The sequence below is a fragment of the Dendrobates tinctorius genome, unplaced genomic scaffold (assembly GCF_039654945.1).
Source record: "Dendrobates tinctorius isolate UK_male_01 unplaced genomic scaffold, ASM3965494v1 ptg000086l, whole genome shotgun sequence".
NCBI lineage: Eukaryota > Metazoa > Chordata > Amphibia > Anura > Dendrobatidae > Dendrobates > Dendrobates tinctorius.
Window position 1 is genome coordinate 28,681,585 of NW_027361754.1, and position 24,984 is coordinate 28,706,568.

Sequence of the window (24,984 nt, forward strand, 5' to 3'; positions counted from 1 at the left end):
TTTAGATATAAAAAAAATAGCAATGCTTTGTCCCCTATTCAAAGATGACCTATCACCAGTCCAAATGTCCAGTTTTGGCTTATATTTTGTTCTTGCTGCTCCCTCGAGTATTCAATTTTTTTATTTTTTCAAATCCGCCATCCTGTTCCCAGAGATATGGCTAATTTTTATAGACTTCACAAATGAGGCATTGCTCTCAGGATCCTCTGGGGTGTGTCTCTAGGCTAATCTGCATAATTACCCTATGAGCCACGCCCTCTTCGTAAAGCCCATAAAAATTAGCACTAAATAAAAAAGTCCATATCTCTGGAACCGTAAGGTGAAATTAAAAACACAGAAAATGGAATACTCAGGGTAACAGTGAGAATAAAATCAAGATCATTTTAATGATATGTATACATTTATTTGTAGGATTAGTTTTGTTAAACGCCCTGGAATCGCCACCAAACACACATCAAGCTCATTTTTTCAGTCCAGTTCAATCTTCCTTAAAGTGCACCTATCCCTCACCACGAGTCAACAGTGCAAAGCAATTTCTAGAAATTCTTTATTGGATTGTAAACACCAGATATGGCTTTAGAAGTGGGTGACAGGTTCACTTTAAAGGTTACGTTATATACGTACGTGTCTCGAGATTCGTATGAACATGCGACTGCTCTTCTTTAACCCTCTGGCCACCTTTGCTTACATTCGCCACTCTCATTCAGAAGACTTTGCACTCATCGTATTCTCACACTCGCTCTTGCTTCAACCTCTACAGATAAAATACAGGTTTCTTTTCTTATTATTTTTTTTTTTATCCCGAAGAAGAAAATAGCTATTTTTCATACAAAAATGAGTCTTTTTATCACCAAGTTTTTGTTAAATTCTTCGTTCGTCCTTTGTAGTTTTTTTTTTCTCTGTTTTAAATGTTTTTCAAAATATAGAAATACAGCCAAGACACTGCGGAGAGGGGAAAGGTCTTTGCAAGTCTGTGAATAAGTGGGGAGGGAATGTGTTTGCATGGGTAGGTGTCAGACCAAAGTGTAAGATTTGGAGTAAGCTCCTGCTCCTTGTTTTTGTGCCCGACTTGCTCCGGAGCTGCTCATTTCCAGCAAAGAGTCCCGGGAGCCCCCCATCTTGCTGTGTTGGGTAGGCAGGCGATTTTCTAAAGGTCCAGCGGAAGCAGCAGGGTCAGCGGGGGCGGAGGGTGCTGTAGCTGCTGGGGCTGATGGGGCAGAGGCTGATGCCCCAGCCATGTGTAGAGTCCGTTGAGGTAAGTTCACACTAGACGGGGCTTGGTGTGATAGACCAGGCGGGGGCTTGGCACCTGGCTCCAAAGTAAGATGTCGCGAGTGGTAACCCCGAGATAGATTGCGCATGGATGCCTCTCTTGGCGGCACCACTGGACAAGAGTCATGGGGGTCTGGTTTACGAAAGTGGGGGTCGGACTTCATGTACATGGGGAGGTTGCAGTATTCACCTGAAACAGAGGAAAACAGAAAGAAAGATAAGAATAAAGTCCACTTTAGGAAGCAGCTTGTACTATAGCAGTGTAAGCAGGTCTCGTATAGAAGACCACTGACGTGACTGGTAACACGTAAGAAACAAAAGGCAATTTTGGAGTCTTTAAGGACTGTATAAGGGTATAAAACCACATTTTTGTAAAGGGCAGCTTACTTTTTGCTCTGTGGGGGATGGGAACAGCCACATTCTTGGTTGGATCACTGTCCTGTGGTTTGGGAGGGGACGCAGTGAAGCGGCAGATGCCCGGTTCAGACGGAGTGCTCATGGAGGTCATGCTATCCCCATTGTCATTGGTTCCGGTTGTCATTTGATCGGAGGAACTGTCTGAGATAAAGCACTCCGTGATCTCAAACTTGGCGTGCTGTAACTGCTCTTCTAGCTTGGCATGCTCGTAGGCCCGGGCCAGTTCTTCATACGTGGAGGATGCACTTTCGGTGGAGACCATACTGTTGCGACCCTTATCTACAAAGAAAAATGTGGAAAGTAACTTCACCGCAACTAGCCATAGAAATCACATTTTCTGAGAAGCTGTACATCATATAAGTATATAATTTTTCACTTAAAGAAAAATATAGGCCCCTTTGGACCTTTGGTCTTCCACAGCCTCTATTCTATCACAGTACATAACAACCTGCAGAATGAGAATCCAGTGGATCTGCAGTGAGATCACTTGTTCTGACAGCAGAGTCTATAAATCTTAAATCTCTTCTCCTGAATATTTCAAACTAGTTCATGACCAAGTCAAAAGTTGAACTAAAAACTGGTCATCAATAAAACTTAGAAAAAAGTTCATAAAATAGAGAAGGGTTACAGACTGAGCAGACAGCAAAATGAGTTACCAATGAATCAGTCAATGAGCTCATTCTGACGGTAGAGTCTGTGCCTCTTATCTCTCTTCTCTTGAACTGTCTTCTAAGTTGATTGGAGACCAAATTGAAGTTAAACTTTCAACTGGTCATAAATTAGCTTAGAAGATAGTTCTGGAGAAATTAGATAAAGATTACAGAAGCAGCAGACTACAGAAAGGGGTTACCAGTGAATCCACCAGTGAGTTCATTCTGACAGCAGAGTCTGTAACCCTTATCTGTCTTCTCTTGAACTGTTTTCTAAGTGGGTTGATGACCAAATAAGTTAGACTTTGAACTGATATTAAATTAGTTTAGAAGATGGTTCAGGAGAAGAGAGATAAGATTTATAGACTCACTGATGGATTCACTAGTAACTCATTCTGCAGTCTGATGGTCTGATGTTTCTGTAACCTTTAGCTTTCTTCTCTCAAAACATCTTCTAATCTAATTTATGACCAGCTGAAAATTGAACATACTGTAGTTTATCTCACTAACCAACTTAGAGGACCATTACTGACCATAGGACAATCTCCACTCCAGTAATGCACATGGACATAAATGACTGAACATACCCGTGTCCTGAGAAAGGCTGGCACTGTAACTATCGCTCTCAGTCACAGTAATGCCATGTTGAGAACCAACAGTCCTCCAGTCAGAGGTCAGCGTTCGTGCAGGCGTAGAACTCTGGCACTTGGTGAGGGTCCACTGGCTTGAATATCTGTTCCTGGTACTGTGAGCAGACTTTACACTTTTCCGAGAAACCGGATCTAGAGTTAAAGCAGATCAAGTTAGAACTCAAAAAGGCCTATGTCACCCTAGGTTAGTTTTCGTTACCCCTGCATAGGGTAAGAGCTAGCATAACATATAGTTTGTCAGTTGGAAAAGAATTCTGACTTTTAGTATCAAAATATTTAAAGTTAAAATTGCTACATAAAACATAACACAAGCAGATAGGTCAAAGGGAGAGATTCCTGCTACAGACAGGTCAGAGGGGGGAGGCTTCTGCTGCAGACAGGTCAGAGGGGGGAGGCTCTTGCTGTAGACAGGTCAGAGGGGGGAGGCTCCTGCTGCAGACAGGTCAGAGGGGGGAGGCTCCTGCTGCAGACAGGTCAAAGGGGGGAGGCTCCTGCTGCAGACAGGTCAAAGGGGGGAGGCTCCTGCTGCAGACAGGTCAGAGGGGGGAGGCTCCTGCTGCAGACAGGTCAGAGGGGGGAGGCTCCTGCTGCAGACAGGTCAGAGGGGGGAGGCTCCTGCTGCAGACAGGTCAGAGGGGGGAGGCTCCTGCTGCAGTCAGGTCAGAGGGGGGAGGCTCCTGCTGCAGTCAGGTCAGAGGGGGGAGGCTCCTGCTGCAGACAGGTCAGAGGGGGGAGGCTCCTGCTGCAGACAGGTCAGAGGGGGGAGGCTCCTGCTGCAGCCAGTTGTCTTACCGTCAGGCACAGGACAATGAGAAAATGGAGAGGGGACAGGACAGATCTCCTGGGACTGATAAAAATATATAAAGAGTTTCTCTAAGTTTTAGTAGGAGACAAAATAGGAAAAGAATGGAGGAATTGTTGAGTTATTTTTAATTCTCTTTTTGAGGCTTTGTCCAACTTTAAAACATCATTTTACTTTTTCTTTTTTAAAATTTTTTTTTAGAATTACATAAATGATTTACACAGTAAGTACACCGAGTCCAGATCTGCGTTGCCTAATTTTCGATAGTAGGCAAGTTCGTACACAGACATGCCCCTAACAAACACAGAAAGTCTAGTGTCATGCTTAAGAATGCAAATTAATCACCAAAGCAAGCAGTGTATATAGAGTGACCCTACAAAGAATGCTTGGAGATTTCAGCTTCGGAGCTTGCACTATTATATAGAGAAACTGGCCCTGCAAAGAATGCTGGGAGATTTCAGCTCTGGAGTCTGCACTGTATACAAATACAAAGTGACCCTGTAAAGAATACTTGGAGATTTCAGCTCTGGAGCTTAAACTGTATAGAGAGTGACCCTGTAAAGAATGCTGGGAGATATCAGCTCTGGAGCCTGCACTGTATAGTGAGTGACCCTGCAAACAATGCTGGGAGATTTCGGCTCTGGTGCTTGCACTGTATAGAAAGTGACCCTGTAAAGAATAATGGGAGATTTCAGCTCTGGTGCTTACAATGTATAGAGAGTGACCCTGCAAAAAATGCTGGGAGATTTCAGCTCTGGAGCCTGCACTGTATAGTGAGTGACCCTGCAAACAATGCTGGGAGATTTCAGCTCTGGAGCTTGCACTGTATAGAAAGTGACCCTGTAAAGAATAATGGGAGATTTCAGCTCTGGAGCCTGCACTGTATAGAGAGTGACCCTGTAAAGAATGCTGGGAGATATCAGCTCTGGAGCCTGCACTGTATAGAAAGTGACCCTGTAAAGAATAATGGGAGATTTCAGCTCTGGAGCTTACAATGTATAGAGAGTGGCCCTGCAAACAATGCTGGGAGATATCAGCTCTGGAGCCTGCACTGCATAGAGCGTGACCCTGTAAAGATTGCTGGGAGATTCCAGCTCTGGAGCCTGCACTGTATAGAGAGTGACCATGTAAAGAATGCTGGGAGATTTAAGCTCTGGAGCTTGCAAAATTGTTAATGCAGCTCTGGACTATAACGCGGCCTGTAACTTGGCAAGAGTACATTATTTAATCAATCCATCATCTGTAATGTCTATACACATGCTGTAAAGTAAAATTTATACTGTTCCCAATAAATACGATCACTGCAGTGAAAACATGCACGTTGCTCCTAATTATCACAGATTTCAGCAGCTACACAATAAAGCGGTGGCGGCATGCAGCTCGATTCCATAATTATCTGCCCACAGAAAGCGCTCTTTTGTGTAGCATTGCTCCTGTTATGAGGGTCTGTGCACCGTGCTGTGCACATATTATAGCAGATGGCACGTCTCCTGAAGCTTCCGGTAACACATTAATATGCATCGGCCACCTACTTGTTCCCGGTCTAATGTCGGACATGTCAATGAGCGGTCCAGTGTTTTGGATCAGGGCAGGATGGTGCAAGGAAACGCCAGTGCAGAAACTTTGTGGATTTACAGTTGGGCTGAATTCAGGATCGGTCACAGGCAGTGTTGCTTTATCGTCACCTGCTCAAGAGATAAAAAAAAAAACCCATACGAATGTTATTATAATGTACGAAGGCCAATAACAACCTAATATCGTGTGAACTGGGTGCTTTCAACATTCTGGATTCTGATACAAAGGGCAATGCTTTATGCCTCGCTATTTTCAATATATTCTGTCAGGAATACATGTAGGGTGGGTTTCATAGGACCACTGCTTTCTGGTTGCAGCCACCACTAGGGGGAGCTCACTGCATACAGAATAATAGAGCTTGTATCAGTGTGGGGCAAGTGCAACAAGCAGCTGTAGAACATTGAGGTTGTAATGTGGTTTTCCATTCGTTAAGCTCGTACATTAAAGCCCCTGATCTATGCACTAAACATTCCCATTTTAAGAAAAGGCCAAATGAATGTCCATAACAAATACATCCATTAAACCTAAAACAAACGAAGAAACCGAGAACAATGTCTAATAATGAAATTTTTTATTTTATTAAATATCCAACAATATTGTATATATATATATATATATATATATATATATGTATATTAAAAATACTGGTAAGGGGAGGCCAATGCCAAAATGAAGGCACAACCTGGGGACAGCATTAATCACTTCAATTAAAAGTACCCACAATAGTATCACACAATATAAAGTGAAAACAAAAAAAAAAAATATATATATATATATATATAAATGTAATTTATACATATATAAAAACACATATAAAAAATGCTGGTGCTAGTGTAAAAAATGTGTATAAACATATAATGCGTGTGAGCAAGAGAAAAAAAAAAAAAATATATGAAGAAAGAAAAAAAAAAAAAAGAAAAAATGCTAAAATAATTGGCTAAGTATATATTTCCACATAATAAAGTGCAATGTGCCACAAATATAAACAAATAACGTGTGCAAAAGAAAAAGTTTTTTCACATTTATGTGAGAGCACAAACGAAGTGCTGAAATAATTTATAATAAATGAGCTGCCACAATTAAAGTACGATGTGCCACAATAGTAAAATAAATCAGAGCTTATAACATGTGATAAAATTCCCAAATAATTGTGGACAGTGTAAATACCTTTCAGCTGCTTCTGTCCCCAGGATGTGCACATCGCACTTTAATTGTGGCAGCTCATTTATTATAAATTATTTCAGCACTTCGTTTGTGCTCTCACATATATGTGAAAAAACTTTTTCTTTTGCACACGTTATTTGTTTATATTTGTGGCACATTGCACTTTATTATGTGGAAATATATACTTAGCCAATTATTTTAGCATTTTTTTTTTTCTTTCTTCATATATTTTTTTTTTTTTTTTTCTCTTGCTCACACGCATTATATGTTTATACACATTTTTTACACTAGCACCAGCATTTTTTATATGTGTTTTTATATATGTATAAATTACATTTATATATATATATATATATATATATTTTTTTTTTGTTTTCACTTTATATTGTGTGATACTATTGTGGGTACTTTTAATTGAAGTGATTAATGCTGTCCCCAGGTTGTGCCTTCATTTTGGCATTGGCCTCCCCTTACCAGTATTTTTAATATACATACATATATATATATATATATATATATATATATACACACAATATTGTTGGATATTTAATAAAATAAAAAATTTCATTATTAGACATTGTTCTCGGTTTCTTCGTTTGTTTTATCTTATTTGCCCGAGTTGTCTTTTTATTATTCTTTCCATGGTGCATAATTTTATTATTAGGTGATTTTATATTGCACTTTCCTTGAGTCATTCTATTCTATCCATTAAACCTACCAGAGTTCTGGGATAAGATGATCCATAGGTGGTGAATGCCCGTATGGGTCATCCATCACTTAATGGTTAGGTGATTAGCTTTTTAATAGATTGTCATTAAAAATAACTCCTAGACTTCCAAGCAGAAAGCATTCAGCAACCTAAACCATCAGGCAGTTACAGCAGTGACTCAAAACGTCTCTAGACCAATAATGATATTACTAGGAATATAACCACTAGGCCTGCGTGGGAAACAAATTTGTAAGGCAAAGAAAATATTATAGTTATGTAGTCGATATGATGGAAACAATACACAGGTCCATGAAGTCCAACCTTTCTTTTTCCTCCATCAAGTCCAACCTATCTTCCTGCTCCATCAAGTCTAACCTATCTATCTTCCTCCTTCTTTCAATTCTAATCCATCGTTCCCTCCCAAAAGTCCAAAATACCTTCCTCCTTCCTCAGGTCCAGCCTATATTTTCCCTCCATAAAGTTCAACCCATTTTCCTCCTTCATTAAGTCTAACCTATCTTTATCCTCTATCAAGTGTTACCCGTCTTCCCCCCTTCAATTCCAACCCATCTTCCTCCTCCCACAAGTTCAACCTATCCTCCTCCCCTTCCTTCAAGTATAACCTACCTTCCACCACCCAAAAGTCCAACCCCATCTTCCTCCTCCCTCAAATCCAACCCATCTTCCTCCTCCCTCAAGACCAACCCATCTTCCTCCTCCCTCAAGACCAACCCGTCTTCCGCCTCCCTCAAGTCCAACCCGTCTTCCGCCTCCCTCAAGTCCAACCCATCTTTCTCCTCCCTCAAGTCCAACCCATCTTCCTCCTCCCTCAAGTCCAACCCATCTTTCTCCTCCCTCAAGACCATCCCATCTTCCTCCTCCCTCAAGTCCAACCCATCTTTCTCCTCCCTCAAGTCCAACCCATCTTCCTCCTCCCTCAAGTCCAACCCATCTTTCTCCTCCCTCAAGTCCAACCCATCTTCCTCCTCCCTCAAGTCCAACCCATCATTCTCCTCCCTCAAGTCCAACCCATCTTCCTCCTCCCTCAAGTCCAACCCATCTTTCTCCTCCCTCAAGTCCAACCTACCTTCCCTCCCTCAAGTCCAAACTATATTCATATTGTGTTGATCCAATGGAAGTAAAGGAAAACCCTTAAGGGACTCCAATTCCTTCATACTAGGCAATATATTGCTTCCCAATTCCAAAATATGACAGAATAAATCATTTGGTGAAACTCAGGGAGGCATCAGTGAGATTTGGAAGCCCTAGCTCAGCATCGTGGCTGGGGTGGTGATATGCCTCGAAGGGGTCTAATTTTTGGTCTGTGACTCTCAGTCCTCTTCGTATAATCATATTCTTACCAAGCTGCTTGACGCCCTCTTTATCTTCAATGAGGAGCTGCACCCTGGGAATATCAATGTGTAATCTGGGTCCAGCAGGCGGACCCTTCACAGGTGTATCAAAGCTGCGATTGTTTTTGCTGATATTAAAAGAAAAAGATCAAGAGTTCAGAGACTAATGATGAATAACCGCGATGCTTTCTGCAGAAGCCCGTCAATGATTTCACACTTCCCACACAATTAGAAAACACAATGTGACAACGGTAAGATAATAACCACACACCATAAATCCCCACAATCTACAACAACAATATAGAAATGAAGATTTTACACAGGAGCTAATAGCACAGGTAAATATTTAGAGAGATCTTACCTGATCAGCATCTCAGCCAAACTTTTTGCATCTGTAAAAGAAATGTAACATTTTATTCGCAAATAAATGCTTTATAATGAAGAATCTTATTGACAGAACAAGGAAATCCCAAAAAGGAAGCAATAATAAAGCCATAATAAAAAAATAAGCATTTCAGCTCTAGAAAATACATAAGATGAGGAACAAGCTTTTATTATTAATTGCTTTAAGAATGAACTCACCATCAGCTCTGAATAATGTCTTACGCTTATAAATCATACCTGTAAATCAGATTACTTTTCAAAATAAGCTCTCCTTTCTGTGCACTTAATGAATAGCATCATTTCTATCCATTATATAACTAGTATTCTGCTTTTTCACCAGTTTTACGCTATTTCTAAATTTTCATTTGTCTCAGATTGTGGATGCAGAATAGCTGCTATGATGACTCCTATATACAGCAAACACAGAGATGAGGGATTCCTGTTCTCCTGTCTCTATGTAAAACAGGTTCAAAAGCAGAAGCAGCAGCATCGAGGTCATTTTACATCAGTATTAACCAGTGTAGCTGGGAATCCAACTCTGGGGTGAAATGAAACACTAACTAGAAAACAACAGCAGCCACAGCATGAAAGACATCATACAGCAGTACTGAGAAGTATAGTTGTGAATCCAACTCTTGAATGAGATAAAACTAACTAGAAAGCAACAGCAACAACAACAACAACATGAAAGACATTGTAAACTAAGTACTGAGCAGTGTAGTTGTGAATCCATCTTTGGGGCAAGAAAAAAAAAGCTGAAAAGAAACAGCATTAGCATAAAAGACAACAAACACCAGTTCTCAGAAGTGTAGTTGTGAATTCTGCTTTTAAGTGAGAAAAAAATAACTAGAAACCAACAACAGCTACATTATAAAAGACATCATACACCAGTACAGAGCCAGTGTAGTTGTGAATCAAGATTTAGACAGCAATATCAGCTACAGCATAAAAGACATCATACACGAGTAGTAAGCAGGGTAGTTGTGAATCCAGCTCTGTGACAAGAAAAAACTGACTATAAAGCAACAGCATCCACCAAAACTGAGCAGTATAGTTGTGAATTCAGCCAACAGTGAGACTCCACTCACCTCTCAATCTCTTTAGTCTCTTCTCTTTCCTTTTCTTTCGTATTATAAATAAAAGGGCGACACCCAGTGTGGCCAAGATCACGGGACAAGCGATCGAAAACAGCTTCTTCACATCGTCTCCCTCGCCTTGCGCAGACTTTATTGGGGGGATAGTACCTGTGGAGAGAGAATAGAAAACAGCTCATTCAAAAGTAAAATGTAGGAAAAAATAATCAATGGAGTTATCCGGGACTGAGATATTGATGACTTATCCTTAAATCGGTGGGTGGTCTCAGCAGATACCTGGTGGGTGCTGTGGCCACTGGAAGTGCATAGTGTACAATACCAGAACACAACTGCTCTATGCATTGTGTGGTGACCAATTAAATGAATGGGAGCGGAGCTGACACTACTTACAGAATTGCCTTTTCTACACTAAAGGGGTTGTCCACTTTTGGGGACAATTTTTCAGTTTTCCTATTATTTGCATGTATTTTTGGCTAAAAATAATTTTTTCATTGAGTTTCATTAATACTTTTGCACTGTTTGCCTTCTTTAGACTCTGCACTGCACTGTCTATTGCTGGCTGCATAATGGGTTTACTGAGAATCTGTCAGTGAGCTCATTCTCATGGTCCAATTAGAGAGTTTCAAATGCTTTTCTCTCTTTTTCTGGGCTTTTCTCAGCTGATTTATGACCACATCAAGGTTGAATTTGCTGGAGAACAAAAAGCCCATAAAAGCTGAACAGTCCATTTCTTCAGAGCACAAAATCAAAGAAAATAGTTGACATGTGTGGAAACCGTTTAGAATATGTTTTCTCAGTAATTTAAATCCTATCACAAAAAAAAAAAAAAAAAGTTTCCATAAACCAGTCCAATAAAACTATTTCTGGAGATCAAAGGCTTGTTAAGTGTGAAACTGTGAGGTGTGCGGTTTAGAAAATGAATAGAAACAGCTTCTTCTACATCAAACACTCCGGTGTGTTTACATGGACGGACGCTTCTGACTGCATAAAGACCGTTAAAGGGAAAAATGGGATAGATAGAGGATAACCTACTGATGGCTGGGATCATGAAGATGGCCTCTGGAACTCCGTCCTGGACGGGGCAGAGTTGCACAAGCTCAGCCTCTTCTCTACTCATTGTCTATGGCTCTGCCGGAATAGCTGAACACTAAACTCAGCCATACCATAGATAATTAATGGAGCAAAGTCCACATCTCTGCTCCATTCAGGAGGAATGGCCCGCATAGGTGGAGGGATGGCCAGCTTGTGTGGGAGGGGTGGCCAGCTTGTGTGGGAGGGGTGGCCGGCTTGCATGGAGGGATGGTGCCTTTACGGAGAGGGGTTGTCAGCTTGTGTGGAGGGGTGGAGCCTTTACGTCGAGTGGTGGCCAGCAAGCATAGAGGGATGGAGCCCATACGTGGAGGGGTGCCCAGCTTCCATGGAGGTGTGGCCAGCTTGTGTGGAGTGGTGGCCAGCATACATAGAGGGATGTAACCTTTACGTGGAGGGGTGCCCAGCTTGCATGGAGGGGTGGCCAGCATGAATAGAGGGATGGTACTTTTACGTGGAGGGGTGGACAGCTTGCATGGAGGGGTGGCCAGCTTGCATGGAAAGGTGGCCAGCATGCATAGAGGGATGGAACTTTTACCTGGAGGGGTGGACAGCTTGCAAGGAGTAGGAGTGTTGGGCAGCTTGCGTGGAGGGGTGGCCAGCTTGCATGGAGGGGTGGCCAACATGCATATAGGGATGGAACCTTTACGCGGAGGGGTGGCTTGCTTGCGTGGAGGGATGCCCTGCTTGCGTGGAGGGGTGGCCAGTTTGCATTGAGGGGTGGCCGGCTTGCATGGAGGGGTGGCCAGCTTGCGTGGAGGGTTGGCCAGCTTTCATGGAGGGGTGGAACCTTTCCGTGGAGGGGTGGCCAGCTTGCATGGAGGGGTAGCCAGCTTGCATGGAGGGGTAGCCAGCTTGCATGGAGGGGTAGCCAACTTGCATGGAGGGGTGGCCAGCATACATAGAGGGATGGAACCTTTAAGTGGAGGGGTGGCCAGCTGCGTGGAGGGGTGGCCAGCATGCATAGAGGGGTTGAACCTTTACGTGGAGGGGTGGCTAGCTTGCAAGGAGGGTTGGCCAGCTTGCGTGGAGGGGTGGAACCTTTAAGTGGAGTAGCGAGCTTGCGTGGATGTGATGCCAGCTTGCATGGAGGGGATGCCAGCTTGCGTGGAGGGGATGCCAGCTTGCGTGGAGGGGTGAAACCTTTACGTGGAGTGGTGGCCAGCTTGCATGGAGGGGTGGCCAGCTTGCGTGGAGGGGTGGCCAGCTTGCGTGGAGGGGTGGCCAGCTTGCGTGGAGGGGTGGCCAGCTTGCGTGGAGGGGTGCTACACAACCGTAGAGGGACGGTGTGAATGATTGATTAAATACAGTTGTGGCCAAAAGTATTGACACCCCTGCAATCCTGTCAGATAATACTCAGTTTCTTCCTGAAAATGATTGCAAACACAAATTCTTCGGTATTATTATCTTCATTCAATTTGTCTTAAATGTAAAAACACAAAAGAGAATGAAGCAAAAAGCAAAACATTGATCATTTCGCACAAAACTCCAAAAAATGGGCCAGACAAAAGTATTGGCACCCTCAGCCTAATACTTGGTTGCACATCCTTTAGCCAAAATAACTGCGACCAACCGCTTCCGGTAACCATCAATGAGTTTCTTACAATGCTCTGCTGGAATTTTAGACCATTCTTCTTTGGCAAACTGCTCCAGGTCCCTGATAATTGAAGGGTGCCTTCTCCAAACTGCTATTTTTAGATCTCTCCACAGGTGTTCTATGGGATTCAGGTCTGGACTCATTGCTGGCCACCTTAGAAGTCTCCAGTGCTTTCTCTCAAACCATTTTCTAGTGCATTTTGAAGTGTGTTTTGGGTCATTGTCCTGCTGGAAGACCCATGACCTCTGAGGGAGACCCAGCTTTCTCACACTGGGCCCTACATTATGCTGCAAAATTTGTTGGTAGTCTTCAGACTTCATAATGACATGCACACGGTCAAGCAGTCCAGTGCCAGAGGCAGCAAAGCAACCCCTAAACATCAGGGAACCTCCGCCATGTTTGACTGTAGGGACCATGTTTTTTCTCTTTGAATGCCTCTTTTTTTCTCCTGTAAACTCTATGTTGATGCGTTTGCCAAAAAAGCTCTACTTTTGACTCATCTGACCAGAGAACATTCTTCCAAAACACTTTAGGCTTTTTCAGGTAAGTTTTGGCAAACTCCAGCCTGGCTTTTTTATGTCTCGGGGGAAGAAGTGGGGTCTTCCTGGGTCTCCTACCATACAGTCCCTTTTCATTCAGACGCCGACGGATAGTACGGGTTGACACTGTTGTACCCTCGGACTGCAGGGCAGCTTGAACTTGCTTGGATGTTAGCCGAAGTTCTTTATCCAACATCCGCACAATCTTGCATTGAAATCTCTTGTCAATTTTTCTTTTCTGTCCACATCTAGGGAGGTTAGCCACAGTGCCATGGGCTTTAAACTTCTTGATGACACTGCGCACGGTAGACACAGGAACATTCAGGTCTTTGGAGATGGACTTGTAGTCTTGAGATTGCTCATGCTTCCTCACAATTTGGTTTCTCAAGTCCTCAGACAGTTCTTTGGTCTTCTTTCTTTTCTCCATGTTCAATGTGGTACACACAAGGACACAGGACAGAGGTTGAGTCAACTTTAATCCATGTCAATTGGCTGAAAGTGTGATTTAGTTATTGCCAACACCTGATGGGTGCCACAGGTAAGTTACAGGTGCTGTTAATTACACAAATTAGAGAAGCGTCACATGGTTTTTCAAACAGTGCCAATACTTTTGTCCACCCTCTTTTTTATGTTTGGTGTGGAATTATATCCAATTTGGCTTTAGGACAATTCTTTTTGTGTTTTTTCATTTAAGACAAATTAAATGAAGATAATAATAACAAAGAATTTGTGTTTGCAATCATTTTCAGGAAGGAACTGAGTATTATCTGACAGAATTGCAGGGGTGTCAATACTTTTGGCCACAACTGTAAATGTGAGATAAGGAGCAGTGCTCGCAGCAGCCATTAAACAAAATGTAAGGGGCTGCTGTGTTCCGGCTCTGCACATTGCGTAGATCTGTCTGCCGATGCAGGTATCAGATGACCAGCGGCAGTGCTTGGGTTTGGATCCCCTAATCTCTTAATGATAACTATTCTAAGGATCGGTCATCAATATGTTGGTGCTGGACAAGTCCTTTCATATGAATCATGTAAGTGCAGACTTGGAGACGTGCGCTGCTGAGTAATAGGAGATGGCAGTCATGTTTTCCTATTCCTGGAGAACCACCTTAAACGGACGACATACTCACTTCCGTCATAATCCAAGGTTGCAAATTGTGCCGTCTCATTCCCACATCCGGCGCTGTTACAAGCCCTCATCTTCAGCTCATACCAGGTGGCCTCCCGGAGGTCGGTCAGGAAGACATCACTGGTAACGTTGGCCCTCAGACTCTGCCATTGCCAGCTGTTACGTGGACGGTACTCTAGGATCACAGAAGTAATGGGACATCCGCCACTGTTCCAACCGTGGAGGTTCAGTCGGGCGTGAGTTGAGTTGACGTGAGTAAACAGGGGCTGGTCTTTGTTAAAAGATGGTTCTGTAAGAAACCCAAATATAAAAATGGTGACTGCAAGGTGAGAGCAGAGACTGAGCAGCAGTCATGGAAGTTCCATGGTAAGTGAAGTTCTCACCTCTTCCATGAGTTTTGGCCTCAATGATTTCGCTGATTCTTCCAGCACCGACGCTATTTTTGGCTGCCAGCTTCACTTTGTACCAAGTTCCACAACGTAAATTCTCCAAACGGAAAGATCGCTCTGAGGAACTGATAAAAACATCCCTCCATTCCTCACCATTATCAACAGAGTACTGGAGGACAAAACCTGAGGAGGACACAGGACGCCGGTTACATGGTAACAAATGGGTGACATGTAGAAAATAAGGCAACATATTCCGGCACGATCTGCGTGTAGGAGAGTTTTACAGAAAACTGGATGAAATTATTATACATATCATCTATGTGATACGGAAAACAATTGCAGCAGAAATATGGTGTCAATGAAAGTTGCAGATTTTCTCAACTTAGCACAATGGGTAAGTTGAAATCTACAACAAATTGATCTGCAAAAAATCCACATGTTCTAAAAAATGAAAAAATAAACAAAAAAAAACTTTCTATAAAGTTTAAAATGTATATAAAAAAGCAACATGCTCACATTCCGTAGAACTTCAGGGATCGCCTTGACTGGTACGCTGCTGGTCTCATGGCCTTCTAGAACAACGGCCCATCCCATGTGACCGCTGCAGACCGTCGTAGGCCGGATTGTACTGAGACTGACAAGGAACCAGTCAAGCATCCCAAGTGTCCGAGAAAGTGACTATTTTGTATACAATTTGGTTTTCCCTGCAGAGTCTTGCAGATTTGCTGTGGTTTCTTGCACATTGTCTACCTATAATATCTTTAGGTTATGTTCACACAGAGACTTTTTTTGTTTTGAAGAGTGAGTTTTTAAAGCAGAAGCATCTTCAGGAAATGCTCCTTACTGAGGAATTTTGGCAGTAGTTTTTCCTTTTCCAGACAAGTTTCCTAAAAAGCTTTTCAAGAGTTTTGTAAGAGTTTTTTTTCCTGGATTATTGCAGCCTTTTCATTGCACACTGCCTTGGTTTGGAGAGGTTTTCTTCAGGATCCCACGTAAAAAAAAAAAAAAAAGTGACATGCAAACACAAATGTACCTCTGATCGAGCTTCCACCATTGTCTCCCGGGATCCAGGCCAATGTTATAGAGGAGGCTGAGGATTTCGACACAGTGAGGCGAGGCTGGTCAGGAGGGACTACAGAGGAAATGAGACGAGCAGTCAAGTCACAACCTTTGTGCGTTTCTCAGATATTTGGTGGAATACAATGTTTACCCAAATTTTTCATCCACGCCTTCCGTGCTTATTACCTTGAACAAGGAGATTAACAATTATTGTATCAAAACCCAAAGTGTTAGTGGCCGTGCAGGTGTAGTATCCGGAGTCTTCGGCTTTGACGGACCGTAGAGTCAGCGTGCCATTTGGGTAAATTGCTCTATGCCCATCTAGTGCCACTGGAATAGCAGAGTCCTCACTAGGGTAGAACAGACAGATATTGCATTGTGCCATCATGCATCAAACAAATTCCATATGTCATTATCGTTATATATGGTCATCAAGTTAAGGTCAACTAGATGACCTTCGCACGTTCATGATCGGTGTGGCCTTAAGTGCATGTGTTCTCAGTGGGTATAGGGGCCACTGCGGCAGTCTATCACCAGACGGAATTATTGCATTGAGCGTTGATACTTCTTTCTCTTACATTATCAGTTGAGAGAGAGTTGGAAGGAGCAATACTCATAAGGAAGTCAGCTGGTACCACCAAATTTACAGATCTGCCGACTCTGCTCTTGAATGTATGGGGGCCTTTAGATAAAAACCTTCTAGTAGGGCAGATCTTGATCACTCTATGGCAAGTGGGAGTATGAATATGATGACAATAAAGTGGAAAGACATGACATTGTTCAAAATCAGCATACCGGGGATAATTGGCCACTTTGAATATTAGAAAGGTTACGTTGCCAGATATCGTTCAATCACAGTGTAACCCAAATGCACAAGGCTGCATTGCACCATGTTAGGAACCAGATCTGCTCCAAGAAAGTCACAAACGAACCCAACTGGTTCTGACTTGCTTGTTGCAGTACCATGGAGTTGCAATGAGTCCTCTTATTCATTCGGATTATGCTACGATGTGGCAGCGCCATATGTGGACCTTTGGCCACTCAACCTGTGTTGCGGCCAAAGTCTCAGTGTAGACCCAGCCAAAAGATGAGCTCTCTGATACGGAGTGATGTGATTTTCTAACCTTCGATAGTAATATATAGTCTAAAACCCAAAATGACCTGTCTTTAGTCCATTTCATGGCTGGAGCCGGTTCCCCTACGGAACTGCACGGCAGGCGGACATCTTTCATCCACGGAGTGCTCACGGTACCTCCGAATGATATGATTTTGGCGGGAGCTGCAACAAAAGTTATATAGATGAGTATGATGGATGGATTCCATATTTCATTCGATTATTATTGCAAACGTAGAGAAAAATCAGTCCTTACCTTTCCCGGCTGGCTCAATCATCACCCGCTCACTCACATTGCCTCGTCCGGCGGAGGTCACCGCCGCTACCCAAAGCATGTACTGCTGCCCTCGGAGAAGGTGCATAATGCGGTAATGCAGGAATTCGGGACTGGTCTCATATTCACTAGGGGCCTTTGAAAAACAAAAGAAACCAAAAAAGAAAAAATGTAAATCAATTTAATTGCAAATCAAGAAACTCCAACAAGATTACTCCACGCAAGTGGAAACCCATAAAGATTTGTTGGCCAAGGTGGCAATGTCGTGCCCGCCACTAAAAAAGGAAAATCAGTTCAGAGGCAAGAAGCAAAACCAAGTGCACAACCACATAATGTGGCTTTAAGAATCGCATATAAGCAAATTATTACCTCGTACATAATTAAGCCTAATTAGCCACTGCTTCTAGCCAGCAGCATCATCTTTTCCATCTAGAGACTGAAGGGAGGGAAACTTCAAAAGCACAAAAACTTCAAACGATTTGCATTTTATTCTGATGAATTTTTTTCCCTTAGAGAGAGAAATGGAGGACGAGGGGTGGCAGAGAAAACTAAGTGAGCTGGGAAGAGTAGTAGTGGAAGACGAGGGGAGGGAGGAGAGCACATTTATTAGAGAAAGGGATTGAAACCATTGGTTATTGTCAACGTCTGTAGAAAAATTACATCTGAAGGGATCTTCTGAGGTTAGAAAAATATGGTGGCTCCTTTTCTAGAATGTCTTGCTCTTGGGCACGGGCTGTGTCCAGTCGTCCAGCTCCTCTTGACGGAGGTCGACTTCCAGTACTGGACAGAACAACTGGACTCTTCTACGTAGACTTTTGCGAGTGGCCCTCAACTCCTCATGGCCGCAGTCGAGCAACAAGGGAAGAACCAAGGGGAAAACTAACCCTTCTACTGGTGATTGCTAGGGGGCCCAACACTGGCTCCCATACTGGGTGAACAATTATCACCCATCCAGTAAATAGGGGATGATTTAGGCAGACTGTAATATCCCATTAATTCCTTGGTGACATCTTCCATACAACGTATGGAGAGGACTATGGAATTGAGAAAACTCCATACAGCGCTGACGCTGGCTGCATTGCACCTGAGAGTCACTGCTGTGCCGCTATCAAGTTCGTCATGTGGGATAAACATGGATTTTTGTGAGTACTCACCGTAAAATCCTTTTCTCAGAGACGCTCATTGGGGGACACAGGTACTATGGGGACACAGGTACTGTGGGTGTATGCTACCGCCTTCTGGAGGCTGACATGAAGTAAACAACACAAGGTTAGCTCCTCCTCCGCCGCATACACCCTCGCCCCGAATGCGGGCGGAAACCAGTTTAGTGCAAAAAGCAGTAGGAGAGTAACAAATAAACAGCCTTAAATGCAGATAACAATATGTCTAGAAAAGGTCCACCCTGACATCAATAAAGAATGCACATTAATTAAATAAAAACAGAGCCAACTTGTCTAACAGGGTGGGTGCTGTGTCCCCCAATGAGCGTCTCGGAGAAAAGGATTTTACGGTGAGTACTCACAAAAATCCATGTTTCTCCTTGGTCTCATTGGGGGACACAGGTACTATGGGACGTCCTAAAGCAGTCGCTGGGTGGGAAGTTGACTCACCAATCCAAGCTACATGCACCTCCTGTCTAAAGGTGCGCTACCGCTGCCTGGAGAATCCTTCTACCCAGGCTCGCATCTGACGACACCTGAGTATGGACATTGTAATGTTTAGTAAACGTGTACAAGCTGGACCAGGCCGCTGCCCTGCACACTTGTTCCGTTGAAGCCTGGTGCCGAAGCGCCCACTGCCCGCGTAGTGTACGCTCTGATCCCTGCTGGAACCGGCGCACCCCTGATGCGGTAGGCCTCCTGAATAGTTAGACCGATCCATCTGGCTATGGCCGATTTTGAGGCTGCGAGTCCCTTCCTGCACCCTTCGGGGAGCACGAACAGGGTGTCCGTCTGACGAAAGGGCGCCGTCTGCGCCACGTACCTTCTGAGTGCTCTCACCAAGTCTAACGTATGAAGAGCCTTTTCCACGCGATGTACCGGCGCTGGACAAAATGAGGGCAAGACAATATCTTCATTAACGTGGAAGGAGGACACGACCTTTGGCAGAAAGGGGGAAGCTGGTCTGAGCACCACCTTATCCTTGTGGAAGGTGAGAAACGGTGCTCGGCAGGACAAGGCCGCCAACTGAGAGACTCGCCTAATGGAAGTTATGACTACCAAAAATACTACCTTCCGGGAAAGGTACGACAAAGGAATATCCTGAAGTGGTTCGAAAGGAGCTTCCTGCAGAACACTCAGGCCCAGATTAAGGTCCCAGGTGTCCAGGGGCGCCCTATAGGGAGGTACCAAGTGGGAGACTCCCTGGATGAAAGTCCTCACCTGCATATTGGTAGCAATTCTTCGCTGGAACAGGATGGACAACGTCGATATCTGTCTCCTAAGGGAGCTCGGGGCCAAACCTGAGTCTAGGCCTGACTGAAGAAAGGCCAGGATGTTGGGAATTGAAAATGTCAGTGGAGAAAAACCATGGTCTCGACACCAAGTGAAGAAGACCTTCCAGGTATGGTGGTAAATTCTCGCAGAGGTAGCCTTCCGGGTGCTAATCATTGTAGCTACCACATTGCGGCTGAACCCAGCCTGGGTCAGAATCCAAGATTCAACGGCCATGCCGTCAAACACAGGGCTTGCACTAGATCTGCGTACCATGCTCGGCAGGGCCAGTCTGGAGCCAGCAGAATCGATGGAACCCCTTCTGTTTTGATCTTCTTGATGACCCTCGGGAGCAGCGGTAGCGGGGGAAACAAGTATGGAAGGCGAAACCGGTTCCATAGCAGAACCAACGCATCCACTGCGCTCGCTTGTGGGTCCCGAGCCCGAGCGACGAACATGGGCACCTTGGCGTTCACCCTGGAGGCCATCAGATCCACATTCGGTGTTCCCCACTGTTGGCAAATCTGCTGGAAGACCTCGGGGTGCAGAGACCATTCCCCCGACGTGACACCCTGCCGGCTGAGGAAGTCCGCCGCCCAATTCTCCACGCCCGGGATATGGACCGCCGATATTACTGAATGGTTCCTCTCGGCCCAGCGAAGCACGTGTGCTACCTCGCGCAAGGTTGCTCTGCTGCGCGTGCCCCCTTGATGATTTACGTAAGCCACTGCCGTGGCACTGTCTGATTGAATTCGGACGGGACGTCCTGCTAGAAGGTGCTGAAAATGTTGCAGTGCCAGCCGGACTGCTCGTATTTCCAACAAGTTGATTGGGAGGCATGCCTCCTGCGGCGACCATCGTCCCTGGGTGGTGTGGCGGCGAAAAACTGCTCCCCAGCCAAGGAGGCTAGCGTCGGTTGTGACCACTAGCCAGTGATCTGGGGGAAAGAGTTTCCCCTGCAGAAGGGAGGACCTGCTCGTCCACCACTCCAGTAGCTGTCTGACCTGCGAGGATAGCCGGCACTGATGATCGAGTGTGAACGGGTTCTTGTCCCAGGCTGCCAAGAGGGCGTGCTGTAGGGGGCGAAGATGAAATTGGGCAAACGGAATCGCTTCCATTGCTGCCACCATCCTCCCTAGCACTCTCATCCCAAACCGAATGGCTTGCGGGACTGGCTGCAGAAGCTTCTGGACTCCTTGCCGGAGGGAGAATTACCAACCCACGGGAAGTATCGAAAAACATCCCTAAAAAAGAAATACTCTGTGCTGGGACAAGGGATGATTTTTTTCACGTTGACCAACCACCCTAAGCGGGAGATGGTATCCAGCGTGATGTTGACATTTTCTTCGCATGCCCGAAATGAGGGGCCCTTCACCAAGAGGTCGTCTAAGTATGGTAAGTCGACTATGCCTCGAGAGTGTAAGACGGCCATCACGACTGCCATGACCTTTGTGAACACTCTGGGAGCGGTGGCGAGCCCGAAGGGCAGAGCTGCAAATTGGAAATGTCGGCCATTGATGGCGAACCGCAGAAACTTTTGATGCAGCGGAAAAATAGGGACGTGCAGGTAGGCATCCTGGATGTCGATCGAGGCCAATTATTCCCCTTGGCCCATGGCCGCTATCACTGAACGGAGAGATTCCATTCGGAAATGCTTGATCCTGATGAACCTGTTCAGGAGCTTCAAGTCCAAAACCGGCCTGACTGTTCCGTCCTTTTTGGGGACCGCAAACAGATTGGAATAAAAACCCTGTCCTTTCTCGTGATCTGATACGGGAACAATGACTCAGTTGAGCTGGAGTGAGTCGATGGCCCCTAGCAACGCCCTTGCCCGGGGTTCCACTTTGGGAAGCCGAGACAGAAAAAAATCGCTTTGGGGGAAACTTGAAAAACTCTATCTTGTTTCCTGCGGATACCAGTTCCGCCACCCATGAGTCACGTGCTATCGTGACCCAGACCTGGCGAAAGCAGAGCAAGCGGCTGCCTACTCTGCCGATGTCGCCTAAAAAGTGCTCTGAGTCATTTGGCTGAGGGTTTCTGGGCCCTGGCTCCCCTTGCCCTGGGCTGGCAAGTACGCATTCTCCCCAATGGGTTGGCTCTATACGAGACCTGTCCCTCCCTATCCTGGTTGGAATGACCTGGAGCGGCAGAGCAGGCTGCTGTCGTCCACCCGGGGTTGCGAAAGGCCCGAAACCGTGCCTGAGCTTGACGAAACGGCTGCCTGGCCCCTTTGTTGAGGGAGGAAGCTGCTTTTTCCCCCCGTAGCATCGGAAATGAGTTGGTCTAATTTCTCCCCGAACAGGCGGCCACCCTGATAAGGCAGGGAAGTTAACGACTTCTTGGAAATAGAATCGGCACGAAATGTCCTTAACCATAGGGCCCTCCTAATGGCTACCGCATTCGCGGCCGCGAGTGCCGCAGAATTGGCCGCATCCAAGGAAGCATTGATTAAGTTTTCTCCAGCCATAGCGATTTGACTCACGATCTCTGATACCTCTGAAAGCAGGTCTCTATCCTGCAAGACCCTGTTCAATGACTGACCATGACATCATAGCCTTGGCTACCCACGTTGCCGCAAACGAGGGAGAGAGTGCTGATCCTGATGCTTCAAAAACTGAGCGAGCCAAACTCTCTATGAGCCGATCAGTGGGTCCTTGATAGACGAACCACTAGGTACAGATAACACGGATTTCGAGGCCAAGCGTGACACTGATGGATCCACCACTGGGGATTCTGCCCATCTTTTACAGAGCTCCGGGGCAAACGGATATCTCGACTCTATCGTCTTTTGGCCCGAGAAACGCCTATCCGGCCGTTCCCTGTGATGCTGCACTATGTCCTCCATCTCTGAATGAGAGCCAAACACTCTATGTGATCGCTTAGTCCACTTGAAGGATTCCTTAGGGCCTGACGCCAAAGTGACGTCATCCTCAACCTCCAGAGTCTGATTAACAGCATCGATGAGGCTGTCAATTGTTTCCCGACACCCCGGGGTATCTAGGTCCAGCGGCTCATCTGAGTCATAATGTGAACTCTACAAAAACCTACAAAAGACAAAATGAAAAAAACCCTGCTATAATTAAATAAGTAAAAAGCAAAAGTGCATTTAAATCATACAGAGTTCTTAGTAATACTGTATTTGATCAAACATAGCATAAAAGCCGTCCCACCATCGACAAGGTGACTCTGCAGTCGGGGCGGTCCTATACTGTCTAGTATTAATAACCTTATCATGTGTCAAAGTTGACGTCTGTGTGAATAAGGGCAGACACGGACCAGGTCCCAACCACTAGGACACCAGTCAGGGGAAGCCTTTAAATACAATTTCCAGCTCAGGAGAGGGAGGCCACACCCCAGCTTGCACAGAATGCAAAAATACAAAGAAAAAACACAAAAATTGAGCTTGGTTTGAGTTGGTACACATGCAGCATATAAATGCATGTTCACATGGCCAAAAAGCATACAAAAACCTACAAAAGACAAAATGAAAAAACCCTGCTATAATTAAATAAGTAAAAAGCAAAAGTGCATTTAAATCTTACAGAGTTCTTAGTAATACTGTATTTGATCAAACATAGCATAAAAGCCATCCCACCATCGACAAGGTGACTCTGCGGCCGGGGCGGTCCTACACTGTCTAGTATTAATAACCTTATCATGCGTCAAAGTTGCATAAATTGAACTCTGCCCGCTCCCGACAACTGGTGAAGGCGAGCGTGATGCCGAACTCACGGATGCCGAGGCACCGTATGGGCCAGGAGACGCCCTGCGAGTTCATTTCCTTTGCGCCTGCCTGGAATGAGAGCGGCCCCTGCAGGCCGGAGGCTCTTGTGAGGTGGGGGACCCTTCCCAGATCAGCGAAGCACTATCCTTGCCCCTATCCAGGGCATGAAGAGACTCGATCGCCTTTGTAAGCGATGCCATAGACTGCGATAGCGATAAGTCCCATTCCGGAGGATTTAAATCCCTGGGCTTGGTCGCAGTCGCAGGCCTCGTATAGTTTATTGCTCTGCACCCACGGAAATGAGGCCCTACAGGCGATGCATGCAGCGTATAGGAATGTGCGCGTCTTCCCTTTCCCAGCCATATTGAATCCGCCCGGTCTCAATGCTGCCCTGCTAGGGGTTAGGGGGAGGAGGGAGCACCTTTGCTGCGTGGCCTCTCACTTACCCGGTCCTGTGTCCCCCACACGTCCTCCCCTGCTGCACCGTCCTGCTGAGGGTGGGCCGACCGCTATTTCCTGGTCGCGGCCTACCCTGAAGTGAAGCCGGGGCCTCAATTTATCCGGCGTCCCCCAGGCTCCGGAGGGCGGGCCGCCGGAAGTGACATTGCGCCGGGAGGGCGGGACTTCCGCCCGCGGCCTCCACCGGCCAAAGCCGCGGGCTGGATTCCTGATGTCCGCCCGCGACGGGGGTGGCGGCGGGTGGGCCGGGCGCCGTATACCAAAGCCGGGGCCGGCGTCTACCGGCGCCAGGCACGGCACACTCTCCTGCCCCGCTCCACCGCTGCAGCAACTGAGGACTGCCGGGGAGGGGGGCCGGGAAAGGGAAGGAAAGAGAAACCCAGACATGTGTGCCTCCAAAGACACTAAGCATAAAACTGGTTTCCGCCCGCAATTGGGGCGAGGGTGTATGCGGTGGCGGAGGAGCTAACCTTCTGTTGTTTACTTAGTGTCAGCCTCCAGATGGCGGTAGCATACACCCACAGTACCTGTGTCCCCCAATGAGACGAAGGAGAAAATGGAGTAAAAAGAGTTCAGAAAGTTGTTCGGTATGGACACCAAAATGATACCACTAAAAGCTACAGCTTGTAGCGCACAATAAAAAAAGCCGTAAATCAAATATTGAAAGGTGTTGATGTCAAAATATAAAAACTGAAGAGTTTCTTTAATAATTTTTTTTAGTATTTTTTTCTAACGTAGTAATACAAACAAACAAAAAAATCACTGTAACCGTACGGAATCGTATTGTAAAAACAAAACCCCAGGATGACTTTTTTTAGGCTGGTTTCACATTTGCGTTTTTTAGCGCTGGAAAAAAACGCATACGTGCGCATGCGATTTTTCCCCTATATTTAACATGGGTGCGCATACCTGCGCACTTGTAAGCGCATGTATGCGATTTTCATGCGCTGCGTTTTTTTGGGGTGTGCGATGGTATTTTCCAGACGCTGCATGTTGCATTTTTTGGCCCTTGAAAAAATCGCATGCGCACGTATGCGCACGTTTTGCGCTAAAAATGGCCATTATAGCCTATGGATGCGCATACGTGCGCACTGGCATGCGCAGGTATGCG

General features: G+C 45.4%; 1 protein-coding gene across 2 annotated transcripts in view; it reads right to left on the reverse strand.

Moving 5' to 3' along the window:
• Positions 1 to 533: 533 nt before the first annotated feature.
• The window catches only part of DSCAML1 (DS cell adhesion molecule like 1), a 309,575-nt gene continuing 285,124 nt past the window's right edge, over positions 534 to 24,984 (reverse strand). The window contains exons 21-33 of one of the 2 annotated variants that reach the window (XM_073585240.1): positions 17,241 to 17,394; positions 17,032 to 17,149; positions 16,057 to 16,220; positions 15,845 to 15,943; positions 14,806 to 14,994; positions 14,424 to 14,711; positions 10,064 to 10,219; positions 8,953 to 8,983; positions 8,601 to 8,719; positions 5,324 to 5,479; positions 2,927 to 3,121; positions 1,660 to 1,968; positions 534 to 1,462 (exon numbers count right to left, since the gene is read on the reverse strand). In XM_073585240.1, coding sequence (XP_073441341.1) covers positions 1,014 to 1,462; positions 1,660 to 1,968; positions 2,927 to 3,121; positions 5,324 to 5,479; positions 8,601 to 8,719; positions 8,953 to 8,983; positions 10,064 to 10,219; positions 14,424 to 14,711; positions 14,806 to 14,994; positions 15,845 to 15,943; positions 16,057 to 16,220; positions 17,032 to 17,149; positions 17,241 to 17,394 — 2,427 coding nt within the window. In that variant the 3' untranslated portion in view covers positions 534 to 1,013. The remainder of the gene's footprint in view (positions 1,463 to 1,659; positions 1,969 to 2,926; positions 3,122 to 5,323; positions 5,480 to 8,600; positions 8,720 to 8,952; positions 8,984 to 10,063; positions 10,220 to 14,423; positions 14,712 to 14,805; positions 14,995 to 15,844; positions 15,944 to 16,056; positions 16,221 to 17,031; positions 17,150 to 17,240; positions 17,395 to 24,984) is intronic. The other variant, XM_073585241.1, reaches the window with a different exon arrangement.